Genomic DNA, 26053 nt, shown 5'->3' with positions numbered 1-26053 from the left:
GAGCTGCGGTGCAGTGAGTGTGACCTGCAGTGTGGTGTGAGCTGCAGGGCGGTGAGAGTGAGCTGTGGTGCTGTATAAGCTGTGGTGCGGTGTAAGCTGTGGTGCAGTGAGTGTGAGCTGCAGTGCGGTGAGAGCTGCAGTGCGGTGAGAGTGAGCTGTGGTGCAGTGAGTGTGAGCTTACTCAAACAATGCTGAGTGACAGCAGGCAGGCACAGAGACTACACCCTGTGTGACTCCAGGCATCTGAGCACAAAACTGGGCAGGAAAGTGGCCACTGCTGGGGAAGGGAGGAGCTAAGAGGGGCACCGAGAGGGCTCATGGGCGCTACTTGATTTGGGTGTGATTACACGAGTATGCTCAGCTTGAAACTTCACCAAGCTGTACATGTATGATGTATACACTTTTCTATATGTAAGTTATACCTCCAATAAGATAAAAACAAAAAGAACCTAGTGTGTGGTCCACGTCAGTTATCCCCGGCTTGTCCTGACACCCCAACATGGTGAAATCATTTCCAAATGCAGAATATCGATTCTAGTAGTTTAGCATAGATAGAGTAAAATCCTTGAAAAGATACTTGGCAAAGATACCTGGCACAGAAACCTAAGTATCCATTTAGAAAGAGCATACATGCAAATAGAAACTGCATTATTTTATAGAAAAGCAGATTGTCCTGATCTCTTAAAAGTACTGAGTGAAGTCACGCTCGGAGTACAGAAAGGCCAGTTTCCTGAAGGTTTCCAAATATCTGTTTGCGGTAACAGGCCCACAGCTCTTCGGAAGAGCGCAGGCACTCAGGCCACTCTGGCAGGTGGAGGGTGGGCAGGCGGCGTCTGTGAAGGTTTGCCACTCGCAGGAGACCCTGTCATTGCCCCCAAGGTCTGTGGTCCAGCAGGCAGGGAAGGAAGGCCTTTATCTAGAAGCCCAATGTTGATGCCAAACACATGGGGGGAGCTGGCTTCGGCCTCATGGTTTAAAATGCAGGGCGGTCTGCAATGCCCTTGAAAATGCATGAATTCAAAGACGGGGCAGAAGTAAGTGGTGGGCATGGGGTGCTCACTGTAAATTTCTTCCAGCTTTGCTGTAGGTTTGAAAATTTGCACAATCAAATGTTACCAAAAATCAAGCCATAAGGGGAGGGTAACAGAAGATTATAAAAGAGAAGAAAGCCCTCTGAAAAGGCCATTTTCCCAGTCATCCCATCCGTGGGGGCATGTCAAAATCATCTGAGGAGTTAAAACACCCCGCACAGGCACAGCACACACACCTCATGCACACCCACACACGCATGCACACGCACACCACACACCCCTGATGCACACCCACACACGCGTGCACATGCACACACGCACACCCAGGCTCCTGACTGCGTGTGTTAGAAGCTTCCCCGACGGCTGTGAGGTGCACTAAAAGTCTGGGCAGTGGACAGAACCCCTTCTGACCATCGGTGCCTCTGCCCTGGGCTGGAGGGTGACGCTCTCACATCAGTGACAGCCAGCTCTGGAACAGTGGACGGCATATGAATTCCCAAAGGCCCTGTGCTGGGCTCTGTCCAAAGCACTTTTCCTACATTAACTCACTTTGTCCTCCCAGCGCCCCTGGGGATGGATACCACCGTAATCCCTCCCTTAAATGAGGAGACCATGACACAGGAGGCGACCAAACTTGCCCTCGGTGGCACAGCCAGGCTCCGTGGCTCTGAGGCCTGATGCGGTGGTGTCTCAGGCACGGCTCCAGTGGGCAGCGGGGATGCTGGTCCCCTCCGGCCTCTACCCAGGCTGCCGCCCCCCGATCCCCGGCCTCCCCATGTCTACTGCACCTACTGATTCCTCCTCTGCATTCTGCATGGATGGGAGAGGCTCCTCTTTCCTCACGGGTTTCTGGAGGGCAAGGCCTCTGTCTTATTTATCCATTTTCAGACTCGATGCCTCACATAAGGCAAAAGCTCATTAAGAAACCACGAGGGGGTCCAAGGGAGCTGCTGCGAAGGCCCGGGGCCACCCTCACTGGCAGGTGCTGTGACTAAACCAAGATTCCGCCCTGGGGTAGCTCAGCTCTCCGGCGCCCGTGCAGTGTGGCTGGGGGCAGAATGCCCCTCCAGGGCTCAGCACCAACCCTCTGTGGGGCACTGTCCCACAGGGCTGAGTCAGAGGACGGGGGAAATCCACAACGCGTCTGTGGCGAAAAGGCTAGAAAGTGTAACACGATCACCACTCACAGGGAGTGAGTCTGCATTAAGAAAAGCAGATCTGTAATAGCAAAATTTAGAGATAGGATTGTTTTAAAAGTTCATTCTTTCAAAGTCTAACTTTAAACCCTGGTTGACTCGATGTTTTAAACTCTGGCAACTACATTTTTTCCAGGCAGGTAAACAAAATCTCTGACACCTGAGAGTCCTGGGCACCACCCCCAGTCTGGGGGCTTTGAAGTCCAGGTGCCCAGAGAAGCAGCTGCTGCTGCGGATGCACACCACACCCTTGGAGGGACTCACCCGAAACGCAGTGCCTTCCTCGATGATCGTCGGCAGCTGAGACAGACAGATGTCAACAGCCAGGTCCCAGGCTTGCCTGCGGAGAGAACAAAGGAACATCCACTGAGCATTATGGACGGGCTTCCACACGGGGCCACTTCACGGGGCACAGGAGGAGCCAGCTGAGCGTGGGCAGCAAGGGTCTGGGCAGAGGCCATGGCAGCTGGTGGGCGGCATGTTTTCAGTCTCACTGCTATTCAGCTTTGGGCTGCAGAAGACGTCCGAGGGGAGGCCAGGGGAGCGCGCAGGCCGGGAACGCTGGTACTGCCAGCATTTTCGCCATTGTGTTTGTCACATTTTTTCTCTTTAAAATAAAATGAGAAAAACGCTTGGGAAAAACGAATGCTTCCCATTTCCTGCTGTGGCTTGTGACTGTGACTTGAACCCAAGTAGCAGCAGCCCATGTGTTCCAAGCAGCTGCAGTCCCTGCACAGGCTCTGATGGGGCAGTGTCCTGGAGGGATGTGGGAGAGACACCAGGGCCAGGCCAAAACGCCTCATTAGGAGGGGTCAGCGTGCAGTCAGGGAAAGCGGTCCTGGCAGTCAGGGCTGAGCTCTGTGCTATGATGGTGCCGTCGGGCCCATCCCCGTTCCTCCCCTGCCTCCCCTCCACTGCTCCCTGGTGCGGACAGCCACCTGCTCAGTCAGTCCCTGCCACCTCCCCGTGGGTCTCACCAGGCACCCTGCAGTCTGGGATCTCCTCCCATGCATAGAGCTGCTCCCCGCAAGCCACAGTGGCTCCACAGACCACTCAGGTGATGTGCTTCCTCTGTCGAGACCCCTTGTCACAGTAACTGACCACACTGTCCCTCTTGAGTTCTCCCTCTTGGACATTACGAGGCTTTCTCCTCCGGCCTCGCTCCCGTCACAGTGAACACGAGACAGCCTCCTCCCTGGACTCCCGACCCCATCCTTTAGGGCCGTGCTGCCGCAGCTTCCACAGCCCTCTCCTTGCCTGCTCTCAGCCTGGCTCAGGGCGCCCACTGCCACCTGCTCACTGACACCCCCAGACACTATTTAAAACAGCCTCACACCTCTCTCCAGAGCTCCACACCCCGATTCTATTGTAGGACCAGCCAGCAGTTTGAATTGGACCTAACACCTCCAGGCCAATTCCTGGGATTCCCAGGTGTAGGCAACAGCCTTACGGGGCACCCCCAGCCACCACCACCATCGCCACTTTCCTAATGTGGCCTTGCCAGAGTCTCGGTGTTGTCCTAACAGCCCCTCCCAATGGGCCCCTCTGCCGGCACCTCCGTCCAGGCCAGCTGCCCTGTGAGCTTTCTCGGAGGCTCTAACACGGCACCCCTAAGCCCTTCTGTGGCTCTGGCCTTCTCGTGGTACCCCAGGCCTGGCACACCCCAGCACCTCCGCCATCTCCAGCCCTGTGGCGGAGGGACAGCAGCTGCCTCTGACTGACCCCTGCTTTGTGTCAGCTGCTCTACAAGGACACTGTGGGGGAGACATGATCATGAGACTGTTTCATCCCAGAGAGACACAGCCACGTGCTCAAGGCCACAGAGCCACACACTGAATTACAGACATCCCGCAGGTGCCCTGGCATCCAGCTGTACCCAACTTCTTTCCCAGGGCCAGGCACATAGCCGGCTTTCAATAAGCATTGGCTAAATGAGTGGGGGCGAGCAGGAAGCACCCTGTGTACATGAGCAGACCCGTGTGAGTTTCGAAAAGGAGAGAGGGAAGAGAAGAAGGTCTGACCGCGAGCCACGAGCCCGGCCTCTGCTCCCAGCTCTGCTGCCCAGGAGCTCTGGTCCAGGGAGCGGCTGACCTGCCTGCCACCTTGTCCGGAGGATGAGGGCCCGGCTGGTGAGCCCGTGTGGGAGGCCGCTTGGTGAAATTCAGCGTGTGGCTCTGGGGCCTTGGACGCGTGGGTCTGTCTCTCTAGGATCCATTTCACCATCTGTGAAATGGACTCATGATCACGTCTCCCTCACGGGGTCCTTGTAGAGCGGCCGACACAAAGCAGGGGTCAGCGAGAGGCAGCTGCTGTCCCCCCACAACATCCAACGTGAACTCTAGACTGGAAGTGAATGATCACCTCACTCTCGGCACAGCCACAGAGCACAGTCTTGATTTCCATGGATACAGGTTGAATATATCTTTTCTAAAATGCCTGGGACCAGAAGTGTTTTGGATTTCCGGTATTTTCAGGTTTTGGAATATTGGCATATACATAATGAGATCTCACGGGGACGGGACCCAAGTCTAAGAGCAAACTCCATTTATGTTTCATATACCTCTTACACACACAGCCGGAGGCGAATTTTACACAATTTTATGCATGAAATAACGTGCTCCCGCGAGGTCGGGAGGGGAACTGTCCACCTGTGGCAGCATGGTGGCCCTCACAGAGTTTTGGATTTCGAATCATTTTGGATTTTTGAATTAGGGATGCTCAACCTTCATGGCAGGGGTGGAGGAAGGACAACCACCCCTTCAGCCCTACTCTCCCTTTCTGCTAGAAATACGTTCCTTGTGGAAACCAAGTGACGTCAGTATCATGGATTCTGCTTCTAACCCTGCGCTCTCTTCTCCTGGGTAATTTTCTAAGAGACTTGAGGACTCTGTGTTATTTTTCAGGCTAATGACGCTCCATGCTGCCGTGTCAAAGGGCATATTTTCTCAATGTCTTAGTAAAGGACCAAAATGAGAATGAAAAATGTTAAAATCGGAAAAAAAGTAAAAATTTAAGATGAACAAAGGGACTAAAGAACAATTTTTCACTTTCAAATATATGAAATACATTTCAATTTTCCCAAGACTGGCCCTCTTTGCACAAACATGCCCTTCTCCTGCCAACAGAGTTCAGAAGCAATCAGGAGATAATCAAAAGTGCCTCAAAATACGTGCAAGAAATAGCTCCCACACGCCCTGTAAATCCCCAGCTGCAGGCAAACGGCACTCAGCAGCACCAAGGGAGACTTGACTCCCTCAGTAAAAGAAGCAAAGTCAATTATTGCAATTAAGCTCTATAAAGATGCCTTGAATTTAATCAAATAAAAAGTTTCTGCTTCAGGAGTTAGAAGAAAGTATGTACAAGTTAGGGGAGGTGGAGGCGAGAGGAGGGCAGAGAGGGTGTCCAGGCCGTGGCCCACAAAGACCAGCATGGCACCCGGTGTGGCCTCGGTCAGTGCTGGGCGGGGCACCTTTGGAACCGTGCCTCCCGAAAGCCTATTTGCACGCTCTCCAAGGCCTTCGCTTGGTGCTGAAGGCCTGAACTGCACTGGAGACATGGCTCAGCACACCGGACAGGATACCACCCAGCGAAGCTGTGTCAGAGCCACGGGTGACACTCTCTCTCGGACACGTGACCCATGTCGCTGCAGTGGGACGCTGTGCTCCTAAAAGGCTGAGAGCCCACCCGGATCCAGCCTGGGGGTGGGAAGCGGGGACTGACCCAGCTCCACATCTCATAGACCAGAAAAGCAGCCCCAGATGGTTCTGGTTTCACTGATGCACGGAGGCTCAGGAGGCTGCGGGGATGAGACAATGCCCAGGAGGAAGGGCTGTGGCTCGGCGCCTGGACGATGCTAGGAGGCTGCTCAGGGACGTCCGGCTACCCAGGGCTATGGACTCGAGGCAGAGCTGTCTACATGAGACGAGGAAAAGAACTTTGTTCAAGTACTAATGAGAAGAAAGGATGTAAAAGAACACCTACAAACTGCTGAAAGACAAATGCTGGAACCCGATTATTAGCACACAGTGAAGCGGCCCTGAACCTCAAGCCATGGCTCAGCCTGGGCCCAAAGGACAACCCCACTCAGAGAAAGGCAGGGAAGACGAGATACTGGGAGGAGCTCACCCTGGCACCGCCTGCTGAGCAAGCCAGGGGCCCTCTCAGGGCCGTGGGCGGTTTATTTATTTATTTAATCAAATTAAAGGGCCAGATTAGATGACCATAGGGCTCCCATTAAATTCTAAAATTGCACGACAACCTTTTTTTTTGAGATGGAGTCTTGCTCTGTCACCCACGCTGTAGTGCAGTTGTGCGATCTTGGCTTACTGCAACCTCCGCCTCCGGGTTCAAGCGATTCTCCTGCCTTGGTCTCCTGAGTAGCTGGGATTACAGGAATGCGCCACACGCCCGGCTTTTGCATTTTTAGTAGACACAGGGTTTCACCATGTTAGTCACGCTGGTCTCCAACTCCTGATCTCAGGTGATCTGCCTGCAGTGGCCTCCCAAAGTGCTGGGATTATAGGCGTGAGCCACGGCCCCCGCCGGCACTGCGACCTTTTAAACAGCAGAACAATGGCATTCTCTAATGAGCATTTATCTGTTGATTGAAACTGGCTGCATTTTCTAGGATAAAATCAACACAAACTTGCAGCTCTAATTTGGGATTCCCAACTAAAGACAAGCGGGAAAGTGGGTCCTATGTACACACGAGAGACCACAGTGGTGGGCTTCGGGAGCAGCCAGCCCTGCGAGGTTTGGCAGCACACGACAGCAGAAGGTGGGAGGGGATCGGGAAGGTGTCTGGATTAGCACTTCCCACAGCCTGTGATCAAGCCGCCTGGAGAAGCAGGGCTGGAGGGCTGGAGTGCAGATCTGAGGGGAGGAGGCTGTGATTAGCTGTGACCAGCTCATCTGCATCGTGGGCTCCTCCCCGCCGGCAGCTGGGGGCAGAGGACTTTCTAAGCTGTTGGCTGCTCTGATGAGTCACTCGCCTGGAAAACATGTCACCCAGGCAAGAGCTGGGTTTTCAGGAAACAGCCCTGAGATGGCGGGCGCCCAGGAGGTGGGCTGGAGGAAAGCCGTCCAAGTCCGCACAGCCTCCATCTGCACTTACCAGTCAGAGAGTGGCGCCCGCCCCGGGAACAGAAAGCACAGGTTATTACCGCTGAGAAACGCAAGGTTTCAGGACCCCTGAAATTGAAAGTGAAGGAGAATGACTCCCCGATGACTTTGCATCAAAAATTAAGCAGGAAGCCGGCTCTGAGTAGTCATCACTGCTGCCGCAGCCTGAAGCGAGTGTAAATGCAGATTACTTTATGTTTTAACCTCAATTTCTGTTAGGTTTTGTTCCCTTTTTCCTCTTGTTAAAAATCCAACCCCTCCATCACCACCCAAAGAATATAATAGCTAGACTGTAAATTATTTATTCCAAATGCTCTTTTCTGCTCCCTTTCCTGTGTGCTCCCTGGGGCTGGATACACTTGGGTCTATTGATGAGGGGAGGAAAGAGCTCTGGGCATTGTTTTCGTAGCAGACAGCTGTGCAGAGCCCCCCGTGATGCTCCCATGGCGAGGAGCCCACCTCCGCAGCAGCTCAGTCCTCAGCCGCAGTTGGCAAAATCTAGTAACAGAGGTGAGCCCGATTCTGTTTCTGAGCCGAATGTTCTCCGTCCGTCTGTTTGTCTGTCTGCTCCTCACTCCTTTGTGCCTCCCTCCCTGCCCTTGTCCAGGAACGGGGTTTGAGCTGGGACATGCCACTCAGCGGGGAGGCCACATTCCCTTCCTCCCTGGATGAGGCTGGACCAGACATTACCACACGACAGGGGGGCGATGGGCGTGTGAGCTCTAAGTCTGCCCCCAGGCCTGAGCTGCCTCATCCACTCCTCATGGTCTTCCCACCTGCTGGAATGTTGCCCCAGTGGCCAGCAGGAGCTTCCACAGGAGATGGGAGCCTCCAAGACAGGAGCCGCCTGCACCCTGACACCTGGGGCCATTGCAGCCTGTGCTGCCTATGCTCACACATGCCCATTTGTAAAGCACCTGGATCATGGGTTCCCAACGAACCCGTGTTTCAGTTAGCACACCTAACTACCTCCAGGGAGGAAGGCAGACCATTCAATGGAGTTTTTCCACACTAACCAAGCTGGTGTCTCAAGAGGGGTATTGGCTGCATGCCCTCCGTATTTACCTGGCTCAAGCTTTTATAGCCAGGTACCAACATCTTCCTCATCTCCGGCTCAGCACAGAGGCTCCAAAATAAACACGATGACCAAGTCTGGGTGGTTATCCCCTCCCTACATCTGCAACGTGGTAACACGGTGGAATGAACTGGCTTCTTGTTAATTTTACTGTGTGCCCAGTGATACACAGTGACACACAGGGATGCACAAGGAGATGCTGCTGCCCTCTGCGGAAGTTCACTGTCATCAGAGATCTGACATCGCTGTCTCCAGAGCCCCGGCGGGATTCCGATGGACAGTGAGAAAGTCATGCATCAAATTCATCACAAGCGGCAAGGACTGCTCACACCTAAGAAGGCCTGGGGTTCCCCAATCTTCCAGAAGCCTCCCTCCTGTGTCCAGACTAGTAAACTCACTCATGTTAAGGATCGTGGTGAGTGTGTGTCAGAGTTAGAATCAGACTTCGAATGCGGACACGCCTAGGACAGAGTGGAGGTGAAATTCTGCTATGACGGACTCCAGAGTCGAACGCCTTATTGGAGTGGGGTTTTCTCAGGGCAACATCGACTGAGGAATCAGCCTCCATGGGGAATGGAGACGAGGCAGTGCTGGGGCCTGGTCTCTGGGCAGTGCAAGTGCAAGTACATGACTCTCTGAAACCCGGGAAGGACGCGGAGCTAGTGTAAGCGAAACCTCTGTGCTTGCCTCTCCTCCCTCCTAAGCACCTTAATTGTGTAGCGGATTTGGGGAAACACACATCGGAATAACACACGGCTGTTATGGAATCTCCGCTGGGAAGCAAAGAGCTGCTTTAAAATGATGTTCCCTGCTGGGCGCAGTGGCACAAACTGTAATCCCAGCACTTTGGAAGGCTGAGGTGGGCACATTGAGCTCAGGAGTTCAAGACCAGCTTGGGCAACATGGTGAAAACCCATCTCTACAAAAAATACAAAACAATTAGCTGGCTGTGTACCTGTAGTCCCAGCTACTTGGGGGTCTGACGTGGGAGGATTGCTTGAGCCTGGGAGGTTGAGGCTGCAGTGAGCTGAGATCACACCACTGCATTCCAGCCTGGGTGACACAGTGAGACCATGCCTCCAAAAAAAAAAAAGGATGAAAACGATAAACGATGCTCCCTGTCACGGTAAGCCTCTGGCATTCCCGAGGAGCAGTGCACCTGCGATCTCACCTCAACTACCAGACTCCTTTTGGAGGTGATGACGAAGCCACTGGACAGCAGTGGCCCGTGCAAGGTGGCTCAGTGCAGGGGCGCTGTGGCACGCAGCAGCCTGATGCCGTGAGGAGGCTGTGCATGAGCGGCTTTGGCAGAGCATCTGAAAGGGTCTTTTACAAACTGTCAGCACTCAGAACTGGGGGATGGTCTACTACCGTTCAACTAATTCCGATACATTTTTTGCACACATAACTGATACAGGCTGACAAACCCCCATTTTCGGACATATGTTTTGGTGGCAGTGAGAGGAGAGGAAATGAGAGAACTGGGTGGAGCTGGGGTTGGCACTGGGCAGTGGCCAAGGTGGCAGGTCCACCTCAGTCAGGTTTATCCTCTAGAAACTGAGGCCAGTGGAGCTGCCCTGACTCCAGGAAACCAGGAAGACGCCACGGAACAGAGAAGCTGGCGGGGAGGATCTCTGCACACGTTCGGCGTAGGATGTGCTGTCCCGGCTCCTGACCAGCCAGACCACATTTCCCGGCTCCTGACCAGCCAGACCACATTTCCCGTCTGTCTTCTCCTACGAGGCCTAGGATCTTCTCCAAATCTAAAGCCCAATTTTTACGTTCAATTCCCCATCAAAGTTGGTTCATGATATAATTTTCAGCATTAAATGGAACTGACTAGTGTTTACTTTTTAGCTCCAGATTCATGCTGGCAGCCTTGTTGCTGAAAACCCTCTCCAGAGAACATGTGTGAAATGCAAGTGATTCTCCTGAAATTATATCATCATTGATTTCTGTACAGAGAACTCTTTAATATTACTTATTTGGCACTTCCCAGCATAGAAAGACAAGAAGCCACGATGTCAGACCTTGCAGAAAATACCCCTACCTTGGACACGCACAGGAGGGGCTGAGGAAGAAGAGTGGGGGAAGCGTCCTGAGACTCAGCCGCAAGTCGCCCTGGACACCGCCCTCCCCACGCACACGGCACTGCCATGTGTACAGGCCGCCTCCTATGCTGGGGGCCGAGGCACCGATGGCTTCACTGAAGCCTCTGACCCTAGGGGTTCATGGGACAGCTTGGAGCAGGCAGGCTGCAGGCCGCTGTCTGGTGGGATGTGTCCGGTTGGGCTCGCGGAATGCTTTTTAATGCCACATTAGATATCAACATCGAATAATCAGACAATTAAAAATGAAAATATGAACTTTTGGCTACTCTATGACTGGCAACTGTGGGCCAAAACCACCCCACAGAGCCCTGGTTGGACTGAGCAAGGCCCGAGCGCTGCCCTACCCATGCCCGTGCCCTCCTGGATGCCAGCCCAGTCTTTCTGCTGTCTGACAGCCCCCACGCCTGCCTCTTAGGCAACTCTACCAGTCATGTTTTTCCTCATGTAAAGAAGTATTCAATTATTTCTTCTGTGTGTCTCTAGTTCTGAATTTATGAACAATAATGCCTTAGCCATAAAGACTCTATTTTTAAAAATTGCTTTTAGTGCTTCGAAGGCTTAGAAAATCTACAGGCAGATTTTTAATTAACCAAAGTAATATTTATCAATATTTAGAATGGAGAACCATCACCCCAACTGCACCACCCTGGCACAAACATCATTAATGTTTATTTGTAAATCTACTGAGTGTTTTACTGCTATGTGTACTACGTATTTTAACGTAGACATTAACTATATTGCTGATGCAATTTGGTGGTTTCTCATTTAACATATTTTTGCATAGTCATGAATAAAATGTTAAGGCTGCTTACATTTTCTTTTAGGCATCCAGATCTTAATTTACATTCCTATTCCGTTCGGTAGTAGAGCCGTTCCCAAATTTTCCCTCTTAGAACCACTGTTCTGACAAGTGGCTTGATTTGTCTTTGTCTTCCAGAACATCCCATCAGTCCTGTTCCTTGGTTTTTCCTTAGCAACCTGCTTCGGTTACGCTCCCGAGCCAGGTCACGGTTGGCTGTGGGGCAAAGGGGCCGGGCACTCAAAGGCAGGGCAGGTGGTGGGCAGGCAGGCGGGTGGCCACCGGGGCCAGCACTGTAAAGGCCGTAAAGCCAAGGCAGGGCTCAGGGGTCAGAGGCCTGAGGTCAGTGAGGTCCCAACCAAGGGCAGGCCCGAGCCAGGCGGGTCTCGGCCGGGCATCGAAGGGTGGGAGTCACCAAGATGACTCGGATCCCAGGACAGGGCTGCCGACACCCCAGCAACTTCTCACGTCCAGCTGGAGGGAAAACCCCAGGGTTCTGTTCTGCAGGTGGGATGTCGCTGACTGCAAAATGCAAGGAAGGCCACCTGCCACGGGGTTCTCATGTGAGGCGCACGTCCTTCCTGAGACCTTGCACGGGCTCCTGCTCCCAGGAGCATGACTACAGCAGGTCGCTACGTGCCACTCCCTGCTCGTCTCTGCCTGATCAGACTCATTCAGACACCGGGGAAGCTTCCGCACGCTGACAACGATGTTGTGATCCGCCAGCACAGCGGCCATGTGTAACAAGAGGTGACAAGAGCTTTGCTCCCTGGTTAAATGCCACTTCTGCCTGGGTGCACTCCTGTCCCGGGGATGTGCCTGAAACAGAAGCTCATGCACGTACATATCATGACTCAGCATGTACGCCGCTGAGTCAGCATGGGGCAGGCTGGTGCTAGACGGCTGGAGCCTCGGCCTGGCCCTGCCATGCGGATCCTCACGCACCCCAGTTTCCCATCAGTAAAATGGGCATATTGATAGCAAAAATTGTAGCTTTATAGCAGCACCTGCTGTGAGAGGGACATGGCCTAACAATTACAAAGCTTCAGAACACGCCCAACATGCAACAGGTGCTTTATCAACCTATTCTTACATGACCCCTGTGGTCACCTGCCATGACTGCTGGGCCTCAGGGGAGCCGTGGTCAGATCGCTCCCTAGGCTCTGCGACTTCACTCTCACCCCCTCCAAACCCCAGCATGGTTCACCAGCTGAGTGGACAGGTTCGAATGTGGCCCCAGGACCTCTGTCCCAGGTGTGGCCTCTCCCTGGGAGTGCAGGTGGGACCTGAGACTGCTTTCGATCAGCAGAATATGACAAAGGTGACGGCTGCCGTGACCGTGTGTGGCACTAGGCAAGGCTGCAGCATCTGGCCCTTGCGCTGGCTCTGAGGGGCGGGAGGCCATGCTAAGGACCCCACCTGGTTAATATTAAACAGTTCTGTCAGACAGCAGAAAGACCGGGGACGCTGGGTGGTCTCAACGGCAAAGGCAGCCTTAACCTGGTGGGACCCTGCACAGAGAAACTGGCTGAGTCCCACAACAGGCACCGCACCTGGAGGCTGTGTGCTGTTCTGAGCTGCCGGGTCTGCAGGGACACTGCTGACACACAGCAGTAGATGGCCGGCACCCTCCCTAATGCTGTTTCCGCCTGCAAATTCTATTTTCCACGAGTGGCGCTGGAGGAACTCCTATTACTAAGCAGAGGGAGATGCATCCATTGGAAGGGCCATGACTGGTATGTAATCTGTGAATTAGGTTTTCTTCTTTCAGCACAAATCAGCTTCAATTCGGCCCAGCTGCTCCCCTGGGCGTTCGCATTCACTGCTTTGCCGCGAAGCCTGGAGCCCAAGCCTGGCGTGAGTCACTCCCACTCACCTCTTCCTTCCCGCAGGCCGAGCGGCTGACTAAGGCTCCCTTTGTGCTCACGTCAGTCACCAGGGCAGGACGCAGATGCGTGCCCAAGGTGTGAGTTTAAAAAAGAAAAAGGGAAACATCCAAGCGTGTAAAGCTTCTTCTGCCAGTTGAGGGTGAAACCCCAAAGCCACCCTGGCCGTCGGCATCAGCGGGGTGAGTTCTAGCCGCGTGGCTGGTGGAGCCCACAGGTGTGCCCAGCGGTGACGGCACGGCGGCCCACCCTGAGCACCCCACAGGAGGAACCCTGCCCTTCACCACTCCCGGCCTGGTTCTTCTTCAGTCTTCATCCCTGATGTCCATCAAACCCAACCATGCGGACACAGTGACACCCAGCAGAAGGTTGCCAGGGACCAGGAGGAGGCCAGGGCAGTGCTTCCCTGCCCCAGCCGAGGAACTGAGGGGGTCGCCGCTGTGGTTCTACATGAACAGAGTTCACTCCCCTGTACCCGGGCCGGCCCGGAGGCCCTGGCTGCTAGCAGTGGCGGCACCAGCGGCTGCTCCAGTGGTTGGGTGCTGCTGGCTGCTGTCTTCTAGTCCAGCCTGCGGTCACTGCCACAGGCCTCAGCAGGGCCTGATGATAAGCTCTCCACAGCCGACTGGGAAGAGCCACTTTCCTGGATGAGGAGAGGAAACACGTTTCTTGCAAACGGGCTGTGCACCTGTGGCAGAGCTCCTCTGCGCTGCGCTTCCTCCTCTCTCAAGGGCCCCATGGAAATGGGGCTGGCGGTAACAGCAGACCCGGGTAAGGCAGGTGAGATTTTCTCCTACAGCGAGACACTGTGAGGGAGGGGGCTGGGATCCCCTTCAGGTTCGGGGCACCACAGGCAGGCGGCTCACGGCTGCCAGGCCCTCTTCTGGGTGGCTGATGTCTGACAACTAATGCAGAATGCAGGTGAGACCACTCACCTCCCATCCCATCCTCAGAGCTCCCCAGGGCTGGCGGAGGTGAGCCTGATTTCTCTCTGCCCACCCCTCCACCGCTGACCCAGGGCTGGTCCACTCATGAGCAGTGTCGTGACACCAGCCTCCATCTCCGTTTGCTTCCCAAAGAGCCCGCCCCGCAACAACCAGGAGAATGAATGCACCCAAAAGGGAAGTGGGAGGATGTAACCCCACAACAACCAGGAGAATGCACCCAAAAGGGAAGCGGGAGGACGTAACACAGCAGGCCATGTATGGTGGGATGATGGACCACGCGGGCTGGAACAGTAAAGGCGCACATTAACCCAAGCAGAGCCTCTGACACATTCAGGAAGGTCAGAACCAGGAGAGGAGAAAAATCCGAGTGTCCACAGTGACCGTCAGGAAGAAGAGGGGCTGCAGGGCACCCATGTGATGCTGTCCCCAGGTTCTCTGATTCTCTAGCACAACAAATGAAGGCTGGATCTGTGAGGCTCCAGGAAGCGGAGTCTGCAGAACAGCCAGCCTTTTTCCTGGGCAGGGAAGGGCAGCCCCAGCAGGGCTGGGAGAGGCTGCAGCTAGGCCTAGATGAGGACCTTCTACAAAGCAGGACTGATACAAATGCCGGCACTCACAAAGCTTCTGAGGGGCCAGTACTAGAAAGCAGCCTCTAGACGGAAGAGGCGGGATGTGGCTGCCCCACACCGGCCTCGCCACACGGCCCCTAGCTGGAGAGGTGGGATGTGGCTGCCCCATGCCAAACTCGCCACATGCCCCTCCCAGCACCCATCCTGGCCCGCTCACCCCTCCTGGCTGCTCTTTGTGCTCTGGCTCTGGTCTTTGACCACGGACTCCAATGTGATGCCACTGTCTTTAACTCTACGCAGCTAAGCACATCAGACAGGTGCTTTTACATCTGGAGAAAACATATGCTAGAAGGAAAAAGGTTTCCATGGACTGATTCCTGGTAAGGGGAACCTGCAAGCCCCAAGACCCTGCCCAGCCCCGCTCTGAGTGCTCAACCGGCTCCCAGCGCTGAACTAGTTTTTGATCCAGGATCTGATGTGGCACTGACCCCTTCAGCTTTTTTTTTTCTTTTTCCTTCTCTTTCTAAAATAAATTTATTACAAAAACCTGTCTCAGAAGAAATAGAGACAGCATTCAAGGCCTTACTTTACTTAAAGGAATAAGGCCATTTTGAGAATATACTCTTTCAAAAATGCTCTATTTATTTAAAAAAATGTTTATTTTAAATATTTATTCTAAACATTGCAAAGGCTTTTCAAACAACTCTCTCTTTTACAGCTCTGTTATTCATGGATTCGTGAAAAATAAATGTGTGGTGGTTTTATTTACACATTATTTAAATGGTGTACTTCAATTTTCTTTTCTCCCTATCAGGGTTCTCTATTTTATCTTACAGACTCTTAAGAAGGACACAGATCATGCATGCTTTAACTTTTTCTGTTTAAAGTCCAAGTGCTGTGCTGGGTATAATGTATTTTGATCTATCTCATATAAATATTAAAAATTAGACGATTTCTAACTTTTCTGGAGTGGGTGATGGGTAGTGAGTTTAGCTTCCTTCTTGCTTCTCTGCATTTCCAGTGTTGAGGGAAAGTGGTCACATACACATTTAAAAAGAAAACACAAAACACTAGCTAAAGTAAACCTGGCCAGGAAAATACGCCATACAATAGCTTCTGAGGCTAGGTATACATGAATCGCTCTTTTAAAAATATTCGTGTTGTTAGGGTTTCTCCCACTGATGAACAGAAATATTTTTCTTTGTTTTAATACCATTTTAGAATTTGCCCAAACCTGCTTCTGTTAGGGCAGCCACAGAACAGAAAGAAACCAAACGTCTTCAAATATAATGTCTAGACTAAAAACAAATCACATCATTGTCACTGTTACTACCATTAGGAGTTGTATAAATAGCAACTCAGCAATGGGACAGAACCATAATCAATAGTCATAAAAGATTACACTTACGAGCGTGTGTGTGTGTGAGAAATAAGCATAAAAACTAATTGATCGTGAGCCCAACAGTTTAATTCTCCAGGGCGATCTTGGATGCGCTTCATAAATTCAAGTCAGCAAGTTATTTTCTCACTACTGGTTTCTAAAAGGTCAGAAACTCTTGCAAAGTGCTGCCCACCCTGAGTTGCAGAGCTGTGAGGCTTCAGCTGGCCGCTGCTCCCGTGCAGTCCTAAAAGGCCCTCCAAGGTTTCTGCCCTCTGAAGGAGACCCCCATTCTGCTGTGTGGAGATCTCTGGGAGCCCTGCATTTAGCTTCACTTGTTAATGCTACACGGGGTCCCCAAGTTAGGTGTGGGGCCTCCCTGCCCAGCTCTGTGCAATTCCATGACATCACAGTGCTGCAAAGGGCAGGGGAGCACAGCACCTGGAGGATCCTGAAACACTCACCACATCGCATGCATGTACGTGGGCGGCAGACGTGGGCTGCTGACGGGAGTGCAGTTGTACGACCTCATAATCCTTTCCGCCAATAAAAAATTTCGAAACAGACTAGCCACCAGTAAGTCCTGTCTGAAGAGCTTTTGGAAGAGATCTGAGGAGAGATCAAAGATAAAAAGGAATCTTCAGTGACTTGTGTCTAGCATTTAAAGTCAAATACACAAATTCACTTCTATCAAAAATTGCTAAAAACAAGTTGGGACTAATATGCATATTTCCCATCGGTACCACACACTCATGCTGAAACACGCACACATGCTTACACACACACACGTGCACAAATATACATGCATGCACACACGCATGCGCACACATGTACACAATGTATACAAAGATACACACCTATACAGATACATACACATGTACACACATATGCACACAAACACACACGTGCACACATATGTAAACACACAAACATGCGTACGCGTACACATGTGTGTACACACACGTACACGTGTACACCCACACAGTGCACATATACATACATGTGAACAAACACCCAAAATCAACCAATCAATAAACAAAAAATACAAACAAGTCTTATAACAGCAATTCTGGTTTTCGGCCAATGTGAATAATGCCAATGACTCTGAAGACAAGCCACTGGTGCGTGGTAAAGGCTGTGCGAATGGTCAGGGCCAACGCTGACATGCAGTCTCTCCGCACCACTGTTCTGAGAACCTGGCGTGCAGTAACTCACCCGCCTTGCAGAAACCTCCTTAGGTGGTCGTATTCTACTTTTCAGCCCCTCCCACTGTCTTCCTCGCTAGTGAGGCACTCATGGATCCTATCTGACTCCTCTCATGTAAAAGGGTCAGCTCCCCGCACACTCAAGGCCATAGCCTCCCTCCCCAAGGCCCAGCCCGCGCCTCACCCCGAGGGAGCACGTTCCATGCGATGGTGTCTGTGATGGCTGTGAAGATCCAGTTCAGCTCACCCAGGGGTGTCCTCCTGTCGTTCAGGCGGCCAGGGATCCTAGAAAACACCGGGCGTTCTCATGAGTGATGCCACAGCTCTGAGAGCAGGGAATGGAGGAGAGGTTGCAAGAACCACGGGCGCAGGTGGCGAAGGGCTCTGAGCAGAGGGAGGAAGGCTCTGAGCAGACCCTCGGCGCACGGCCGGAAGAATTAAACTCTCCATGCAGAGCTCAACCTCCATCTGCAGCTTTCCTCCCTCCCGCACACCTCCAAAACGACTGCTTTGTCCGGTGTCCCCAGACATACAGACCAAGCCCAGCTGGTCACACACATGGTTCCCATGGACCACGGACTGGACCCCAAGGGCAGTCCGTGGCACGTACTGAAAGCAGTCCACATCACGCTCTGCAGGTTTACATCTCAGCCACGGAACGCTGTGGAAGCTCACCAACCACGCTGGGGGGAATCTCGCCCACAAGGTCTACTTTGCTCCTGTGTATTCAACACGCAGCTGATACCCGTGACAGGGATGTTGAGATTGTCAGTGTGTGCGCAGGCCCTGTCCTAAGGGAGCCGGGTCTGGGGAAAGGACAGGTAAGAGGCAAATGAACAGGCACACGAGTGGTGCCAAGTGATGGCAGATGACGCAGAGACAAATATGACAGACAGTGGGTGGGGGGATGAGGCTGCTGCCGTTTCACATGGGGCAGGTGGCACCAAGGACCACTCCTCAGCCGTGAGGACAGAACATGACTTTTGCAGCAACTTGGATGGAGCTGGAGGCCATTATTCTAAGTGAAGTAACTCGGAATGGAAAACCAAAGCCACACGTTCAGTGCCATGAGCATGATTCCGCTATCGAGAAGATTTAGCTGATCAGCAATTCCCACTGTAGGAACCATCTGATGGCACCGTCCTCACAGGAATAATGTTTAAAGAGGCGATGCATCAGCGACACAGGGTAGCTGAGTTAAGTGAACTTCCTTTCTTAAATTGTTGTAGTTGGAGTCCTGCTGTGTTGCCCAGGCTGCTCTTGAACTCCTGGGCTCAAGGGATCCTCCCGGCTCACCCTTCCAAAGTGTTGGGATTACAGGTGTGAGCCACCATGCCCAGCCTAAGCAAGATTCTTAACATAATTCTTCAACACATGCTCTTTCCTCCCACTAAATGCCTTTTCCTTTAGGAACAAAAAACAACGTCTTATTTCTTCAAAATAGGCTCAGTGATAGGACAAGAAAAATGAGAAATTGAGAAGTCGGTATAATATTCTGAAGCAGCACTGTGGCTCAAACAACGTGAGAAGTCTCAAACAAAGATTTCCAAATTCAAGAAAAAATTTGACCTCCACAGGGGAGACCAGTTTACCCAACATCAAGGTTTTGCAGTCAGGCTGCTGGCCAGGGCAGGGATGACTGAGAAGCACCTTTCATGAGCTGTATGGGTGGGGGAGGGAGGGCGGGCATCACGAAGGATTCCCATCATTTAAAAGAAATCAGGGCCTGGAGGTGAACACACGGCACAAGGACAGCAGAGAGTCGTCTCAGCCCCTCTTCCTTCTCCCCAGCCTGCTCTCGCTTCGGAACAAGCATGTCCACTGCATGCAGGAGGAACGGCCAGGCTGCCTGCCCTCCGACCTCCGAGCAGGGGAGTGAGGAAAAGCAAAGGTGCCCGTCCACCCAACAACCTGCGACAGCGCGTGGCCCACGGAGGCATGTGAGGGTGGGGCACGCCTCCCAAAGAGAGGACATTTCCTTATGAAACGCAAGCGAACAGCCCGGGAACTCATTTTACCAGGGGTCTCATCTCAGCCCTCAAGCGCCAGTGCAAATAGGGGTGGCTGCCCGGGACATGGCCCGGGGAAACAGCCCGGAGAAGGGGCACGGGGGGCATCGTAGGGCGGACATGGAGCCGCCCCAACACACTTGTGTCTTGGGTCCCTCATCTGCAGATGAGAAACACATATGCTGAAAACCTTTTTAATGAGATTATTGACAAGATCGTCAATAACAATGTTCCGCAAAAACACTGCCTCTTTCAAGCTACGGAACTGCCACCGAGCGCCGCCTGCCCTCCTTACCAAAGCCGTGCAGAGGAGGGAGGGCGCCCAGGCCACATGCCGAAGCTCTGTGGTCTAGGACCAATAAACACACAAGTGGCCCAAGTGTGCAAGGAAGGCGGGCACGGGAGGTGCTGATCTTGAGCATCCTGTCATGGGTTCTCTCTTCTCTCTCAACGTATCTGGAGTTAGTCAAACTACAAGGGCAGAGGACCGTCCCCAAACCTCAAGGAGAGAGGTGCCCAGGGCAGGGTAGGACCAACTGCAGAGCTCAGGTCCTCGCTGCATGGGGTTCAGACATGTTACCCTCCCAGCATGACTCTAACAACATGCCTGGAGCACTGTCAGTCCGGGAAGTGCCCGGAGTCTGCGTGTTCAGAGTCACACAGACATGAGCGATTGACTGACTGATACTGCATCAAAGTCCACACTCCACATTACACGGCTGGTCTTTCTGATGTGCGGAGCCCCCATCCTAAGGCAGCTGGATGTGTCTGTCCCTGACCTAAACAAAGACACTTCTATCCTGCATGAGTGTGTGCTGGCACTACCTTCTTTATCATGTGTAAAAGTCGGGAAAATCTACGTAGCTCATTACATCAACTTCCAGGAACCAACCAAGCCTGAACCGGAAGCAGGATGGGGACGGGGGATGCAGGGAGATGTGTGGCGCTGTGTCATCTGCCGTTGTGGAGCCCGAAATTCACTCCGAAACCGACAAGGGAGAAATGATTAAACAAACCATGCAACAACCACAATGCAGCAGCTACAAGCAATTAAATTGTTATGAACATTTCAATGATATGGGACGATGCTTTCTAACATTAAGAAGCAAGACAAATACTCTATCGTCACGATGACATCAAACATGTGCAAGAGAGACAACTGGAGGAAAAAACCTCAAAATGTGATCATGGGGATACTCTTTCTTGCCTTTACATCATCAACATTGACTGCAATGAGTGTGCCCACCTGAGTAACAGGGAATCGCCAAAACCCTGGCTCCCGCATCTCCTCATCCTGGGCCCTGGTGATGCCGGGGAGGGAGCCTATGGGTGCAGCACAGCTTGGGCAGCTGCGGGGGCCAGGACAGCATCTTGAAAGAAGTGCAGGGACCATCACAAGCACAGACAGACCATTTGTCCACAGGCTGTTTGCAAACCAGGACTAAACGCATCCCTAACGTGAGCCCAAGTATCCTGAATGGAGTGAAGCTCATAGAGCCCCTGCTGTTCTCGAGTCTGTGACCCCTGGTTAACTGAAAGCTGCATTCTGAGCAGCAAAGAGCTTCCCATGAGGTCACACACCCCAGCACTGGCACTGGATGGCCAAGCCATCAAGATAAACAGAGGCCAGATAGCACCAGTGTGTACTTAGTTCTGTTTTTACAAAGTGGTATCTTGTGACAATCACCAGTAGAGAAATGCAAAGCTAGACTCCCCCAACACGGTCCTGAAAATCCCACTGGTCTCTTCCCTAAGCTCATCATGAAACTAGACAGAGCCATCTGCCCGGCCAACTTCAGACAGACCCAGAAATCATTCAAGTAGATGAAGCAACCATCCAGTGAGTGAAATCTGATGTGACTTCTTGATCTAGCAGACCTGGTCCTACCGGGGGTGACAATGTGGAAGTGAGTCTGGCACCCCTCCCTTTTCACGTCACATAAAATTAAATCTTTACAGAAACAATTTGTTTCTGGTTTCCTTTCTGTGCCTGATCCTAACTAACGATGAGCCTCGCCCAACTTGGGAGGTCACTGGGATCAGGAGGGGACCAGAGAAGAAGCCTAGCGGCGTGGGGTGTCCACGTCAGACCACGTTTCATTCTAGAAGTTTCTTTAAACCCTCAAAGGGTTAATGATCAAGGTGGCTCTTTTAAAATTTAAATCCAGAGTGTTAATCAAGGACTTCTGCGTGAAAACTGTAAAAAGCTACAGTTGAAAACTCAAGCGCTGGTCCCAGCTGTGCTGTGGCTGGATGACTCGTGGCGCCTGTTTCAGAGTCAACACAGCTGACATTGATGCAAAACGGCGACTAAAATAAAACAAATCACACTCCAACAACAGATGTGGCATGAAGCCAGGGGTGGCCCCCTGACAGGGCCCGCGCCTCCTCAAACTCTTCTTCGCTGCCATCGCCAGGAGGGTTTATCTCCACCTTCCCCCACACTTCCCGGGCTCACCTGCGGCATTCAGTTTCTTGCCAGGATTTATCTTCCATAACCCAATATCCAGGCCATTATGGTGACTCTGGCCCTGCTAGACGCTGGCAGAACTTCAGCATCCATACCCCGTTTGTGCAACCACCGTAGAGTGCCAGGCCAGCTCCAAAATGCCAAGCAGGTGCCCTTCCCCTAAGGCCCCTTCTTCTTTCCTGACACCTCTGGCTGTCCCCACCACCACCCTCTGCTGGTAACTTGTCACTTAACAAGAACGACTGTGTCCCCGGCCCTCGCCTTTGATTCTCCACCAGCTGCCTGAGGGGTCACAACCTATCACAGTCACTCTCCCAAGGGTGCTCCCCCCACCCGCCTCTCCCGGACCTGCCTGGCTCCCAGTCATCTGCCTGTCACCCTGCCTGCTCCCCACTTCCAGGGATGCTCCCTCCCCCTCCCCCTCCCCTGCCTGGCTCCCAGTCATCTGCCTGTCACCCTGCCTGCTTCCCACTTCCAGTACAAGGTGCCACCCACTCCTCGGGGCCCTGTCCCTCCCTGGGTCACCCACAGGTGCCCATCTGGCAGGTGCTCACCTCCCAGTCTCTCCAGGTTCGTGCTCTCACCTGGATTCTCGGGGGCGCCTTCAGCTCTGTCTGCACTCAGGAGCCACAACACATGATCCCTTCCCCATGGGGTGGCCGCCTCACTGTTGTCCCCAGCCCCATCCATGCGGAGGACAAGGACTAGGGGCAGTGAGGTCATCAGGACGTCTCCCCTGCAGACCCCCTAGCCTTCCTCTTCCTTCACCTGCAGGCCTAAACTTGGGAGCCAGACAGACAGGGGCTTGAATTTGGCCAGAGACTGGCTCTGTGACCGTGGACTGGCTGCCTAGCCTCTCAGAGGCCCAGATTTTCCTCAGCATGGACATTTACACCACCTCCACCACCGCTGCCAGTCGGGCACTCATGCCACGCCTCCCGCTGTGCGGCTCGGCAGACCCAGGCCCCCAAGTCACCCACCTGCCAAGCCCACCAAGACTTCCTTCCCAGTGCCCTCGCCAGGCAAGTCTTATGTTCACATGCTTTTCAGATGGAGAAACTGAGGCTCAATGAGGGTGTGTCTTCCATTGGAGACAAGTGGCGGAAACCAGACCCAGGCCCTGCAGCCACCTCGCAGGGACGCGAGGACCAGGGATGGGCCGGGGAGACCGCTGGCTGCTGGGGTTCAACACACAGTGGCTGCTGGGGGCCTTATGCCTGTCCAGCCTGGGGAAAACCCATGTGGCCCTGGAGCTCGCACTGGATAAGCTCTCCATGGGCCCCTGCAGGCTCCTCTTACCTGCCGTGCGAAAGCTGGTTTCTGTCCTCGCCGCCCTTCCCAGCCACCTCCTGCCAAGCCCCTCACTCCAGTGGCCGCCCAGCCTTGCTTTTCCTCATTTGCTGAATCTGTGGATCCTGACTGTCTCTCCCCTAGCACCCTGCTCCTCCCTCAGTGACCTCTGGGAGCACCGCATCGCCAGCTCTCTTCACACCCCGGCATCTGCTCCAGCAGCGGCCCTGCTCCTTCCAGGTCTCACAACAAGGCGCTTTCCTTCACCCTCGGCTTGCCTGGCATCGCAGCTCAAGTGTAACATGTAAAATCAAGCACAATGTCATCATCTCCACTGCTGGTCCCCACTCCAACAGCCCCTGTGGATTCGCTTTTCACTGAGGTTTGAAACCCCGGAGGCCCCAAGCCCTCAGCCGCCCTCTGTCCCTGCAGTGGGGCTAGCCAGGCTGCCCACCTCCGGATGCCGCTTCCCACCCCTCTGCAGCACCCCGGCCAGGCCCACGAGGCGTCCAGAAAGCATTCTCGGGCCACAGCCTTCTGCTCCGGCTCACACTACGCAGGCTGACGGCTCTTACCACACAGCTGGGTCCCCACACCTACAAGGTTCGCCACCGATCACTGCAGTGGTTTTCCATTACTTTTTAGCTACTCAGACAAAATCTTATGCAGGACAAAGGAAAGCAAAACTCCTCTGGCTGGAGGAGTGAGGGCCAAGAGCCCAGGAGCTCTCTGACTGCCTGCAGAGAAGCTGCGTCCACGCCCCTTGGGTCTCGAGAATCACTCTGTGGAAGCTGCCTCGCCAGCCAGGAGGGTGCTCTGCATGGGATGGACTGTCCAGCCCTGAGTCCAGGGCACGGGGAGACCACCCCACCAGCCGGGAGGGTGCTCTGCACGGGACAGACTGTCTAGCACAGGATGACAGCTGAGATCCTCCTCTAAATTTCTTTGGTGTTCAACTAATCCCTTACTTGCTTTGTCTTTTATTACCCACCAACATTCCACTGTTAATTTTCTGTGTAGCTAAATTCCCGTGGACAATGACTTGCTTTCCTTGGCATAAATCAATCTCACAGTTCCCGGCAGCTCGTTAAGCCCATCGTGTGATCTCCACAGTCCACAGGCCTGGGCCATGTCACTTCCCCACTTAGAAAACAGCTGCTTGCACTGATGCCGATGGCTGTCTGCTGCCTGTCGACAAGGGCTGGGTCCTTGGTGGGAAAAAGTGTGGTGCAGGCACAGACCCAGCTGGTATGCACAGGGGCTGGTCCAGTGTTCAGATGAGGCCTTGCTCTGTTCTGGGTGGCCCTGTAGCACAGCGGAGCTACAGAGTCTGGCCACCTCCGAGTTGGACTGGCAGCTCTCTCTCCAAAGGCCCTGCAGAGGCTGGACCACCTGTGAGTTGGAGCGACAGCTCTCTCTCCATGGGGCTGGCAGAGCCTGGGCCAGGTGTACATCAGGTCCATCTTCTGTCCTGGCCTCTGACAGGTGTTACTTCCAACAAACCTTGTGCACCCCTAGCTGCCTAGTGCCTGCTCCCCAGCACAGCCACGCGGCCGATGTGGTGGAGGCTAACTCAAGCGTGTTTACCTTCCTTGTGCTATTTTCTGTTTCTCCCCATCTTTCTATTTTACCGAATGCATCGCTTTCCAGCCATGTCAGACTTGTCGGTCTCAAACATCCTGTGTGCTCTGCTCAGACCACCCTTCTGTCTTCTTGGCTTAGGGGGCACCTATGAATCCTTTATCATTTGGCTCAAGTCCTGCCTCCTCTCAGGACACTCCGCTGGGGCCTCTCCCACCCCAGCCCAGGGGCCCCGCTGGCGGCTGTGGCGTTGAGGCCTGCCCAGAGAACTGTGAGTGTCTCTGCCGTAAGAGACACTGCAGTCCAGGCTGCATCTAAGCTGAGGTGTGGAGCTCTCTGAAAGTGAGGACTCAATTCTTTCTTCATTTCACTGTTACAATGCTTAGCATGAAGCGTCGGATACAGAACAGGTGCCGCATACATACTCGAGCCAACGGGTGAGTCCCCCTGAATGACTGTCAGGCTGTACACACACAAACGTCAAATGAAAAACTACAGCTTCCAAGAAATAGGACAAACTCACTAAAAATACTCACATGATGATAAAAAAGAAAACAAGATAATACAAATCATCCCCAATTCCATCATCTAAGAAGCTCGTGAAACACTCTGGTGGCCATTCCCCTAGATTATCTCTTTGTGCACAAAATCAAAAACATACCCAAGAATACACTTAGACAAAAGTCTGGAAGGGTATACACAAAGCGTTAATAATGATGATCCCGGCATGCTGGAGACAATGCATGATTTTAATTCTTTTTGCTTATGTGTACTTAAAAATCTATGCTGAAAACATACAATTTACATATTAAAGAAAAAGAAAACTTTTCCCCCCTTTTTTTAAATAAGAAGGAGGCTATAGCAAGTTTCCTGAAAAGAGAAGATATTTCAAAACTGTCTTACAAAAAAAATTTTTTTTTGAGATGAGGTCTCACTCTGTCACCCAGGTTGGAGTGCAGAGGCTCAATCTCAGCTCACTGCAACTTCTACCTCCCAGCCTCAAGTGATCCTCCCACCTCAGCCTCCCAAGTAGCTGGGACAACAGGCACACGCCACCACACCTAGCTAATTTTTTGTATTTTTGGTAGAGATGGGGTTTTACCATGTTGCCCAGACTGGTCTCAAACTCCTGAGCTCAGGTGATCTACCCACCTCGGCCTCCCAAACTGCTGGGATTACAGGCATGAGCCACTGTACCCGGTCAAAACTGTATTATTTCAAAAATTTATACATCTCAGATTAAATTCAATTAAAGAAGGAGGTTGGGCGCAGTGGCTCAAGCCTGTAATCCCAGCACTTTGGGATGCCGAGATGGGCGGATCACGAGGTCAGGAGATCGAGACCATCCTGGCTAACATGGTGAAACCCCGTCTCTACTAAAAAAT

At 52.9% G+C, this 26053-nt stretch overlaps 1 protein-coding gene across 1 annotated transcript in view; it reads right to left on the bottom strand.

Moving 5' to 3' along the window:
• The window catches only part of RPTOR (regulatory associated protein of MTOR, complex 1), a 400798-nt gene that overhangs the window by 115592 nt on the left and 259153 nt on the right, over positions 1-26053 (bottom strand). The window contains exons 11-13 of the mRNA XM_011933231.1: positions 17503-17603; positions 16578-16722; positions 2492-2567 (exon numbers count right to left, since the gene is read on the bottom strand). Coding sequence (XP_011788621.1) covers positions 2492-2567; positions 16578-16722; positions 17503-17603 — 322 coding nt within the window. The remainder of the gene's footprint in view (positions 1-2491; positions 2568-16577; positions 16723-17502; positions 17604-26053) is intronic.

Source organism: Colobus angolensis, unplaced genomic scaffold, assembly GCF_000951035.1.
Source record: "Colobus angolensis palliatus isolate OR3802 unplaced genomic scaffold, Cang.pa_1.0 Scaffold1, whole genome shotgun sequence".
In the NCBI taxonomy this organism is placed as follows: domain Eukaryota; kingdom Metazoa; phylum Chordata; class Mammalia; order Primates; family Cercopithecidae; genus Colobus; species Colobus angolensis.
The sequence above is the reverse complement of the archived record's forward strand: the minus strand, read 5'-3'. Positions and strand labels throughout refer to the sequence as shown.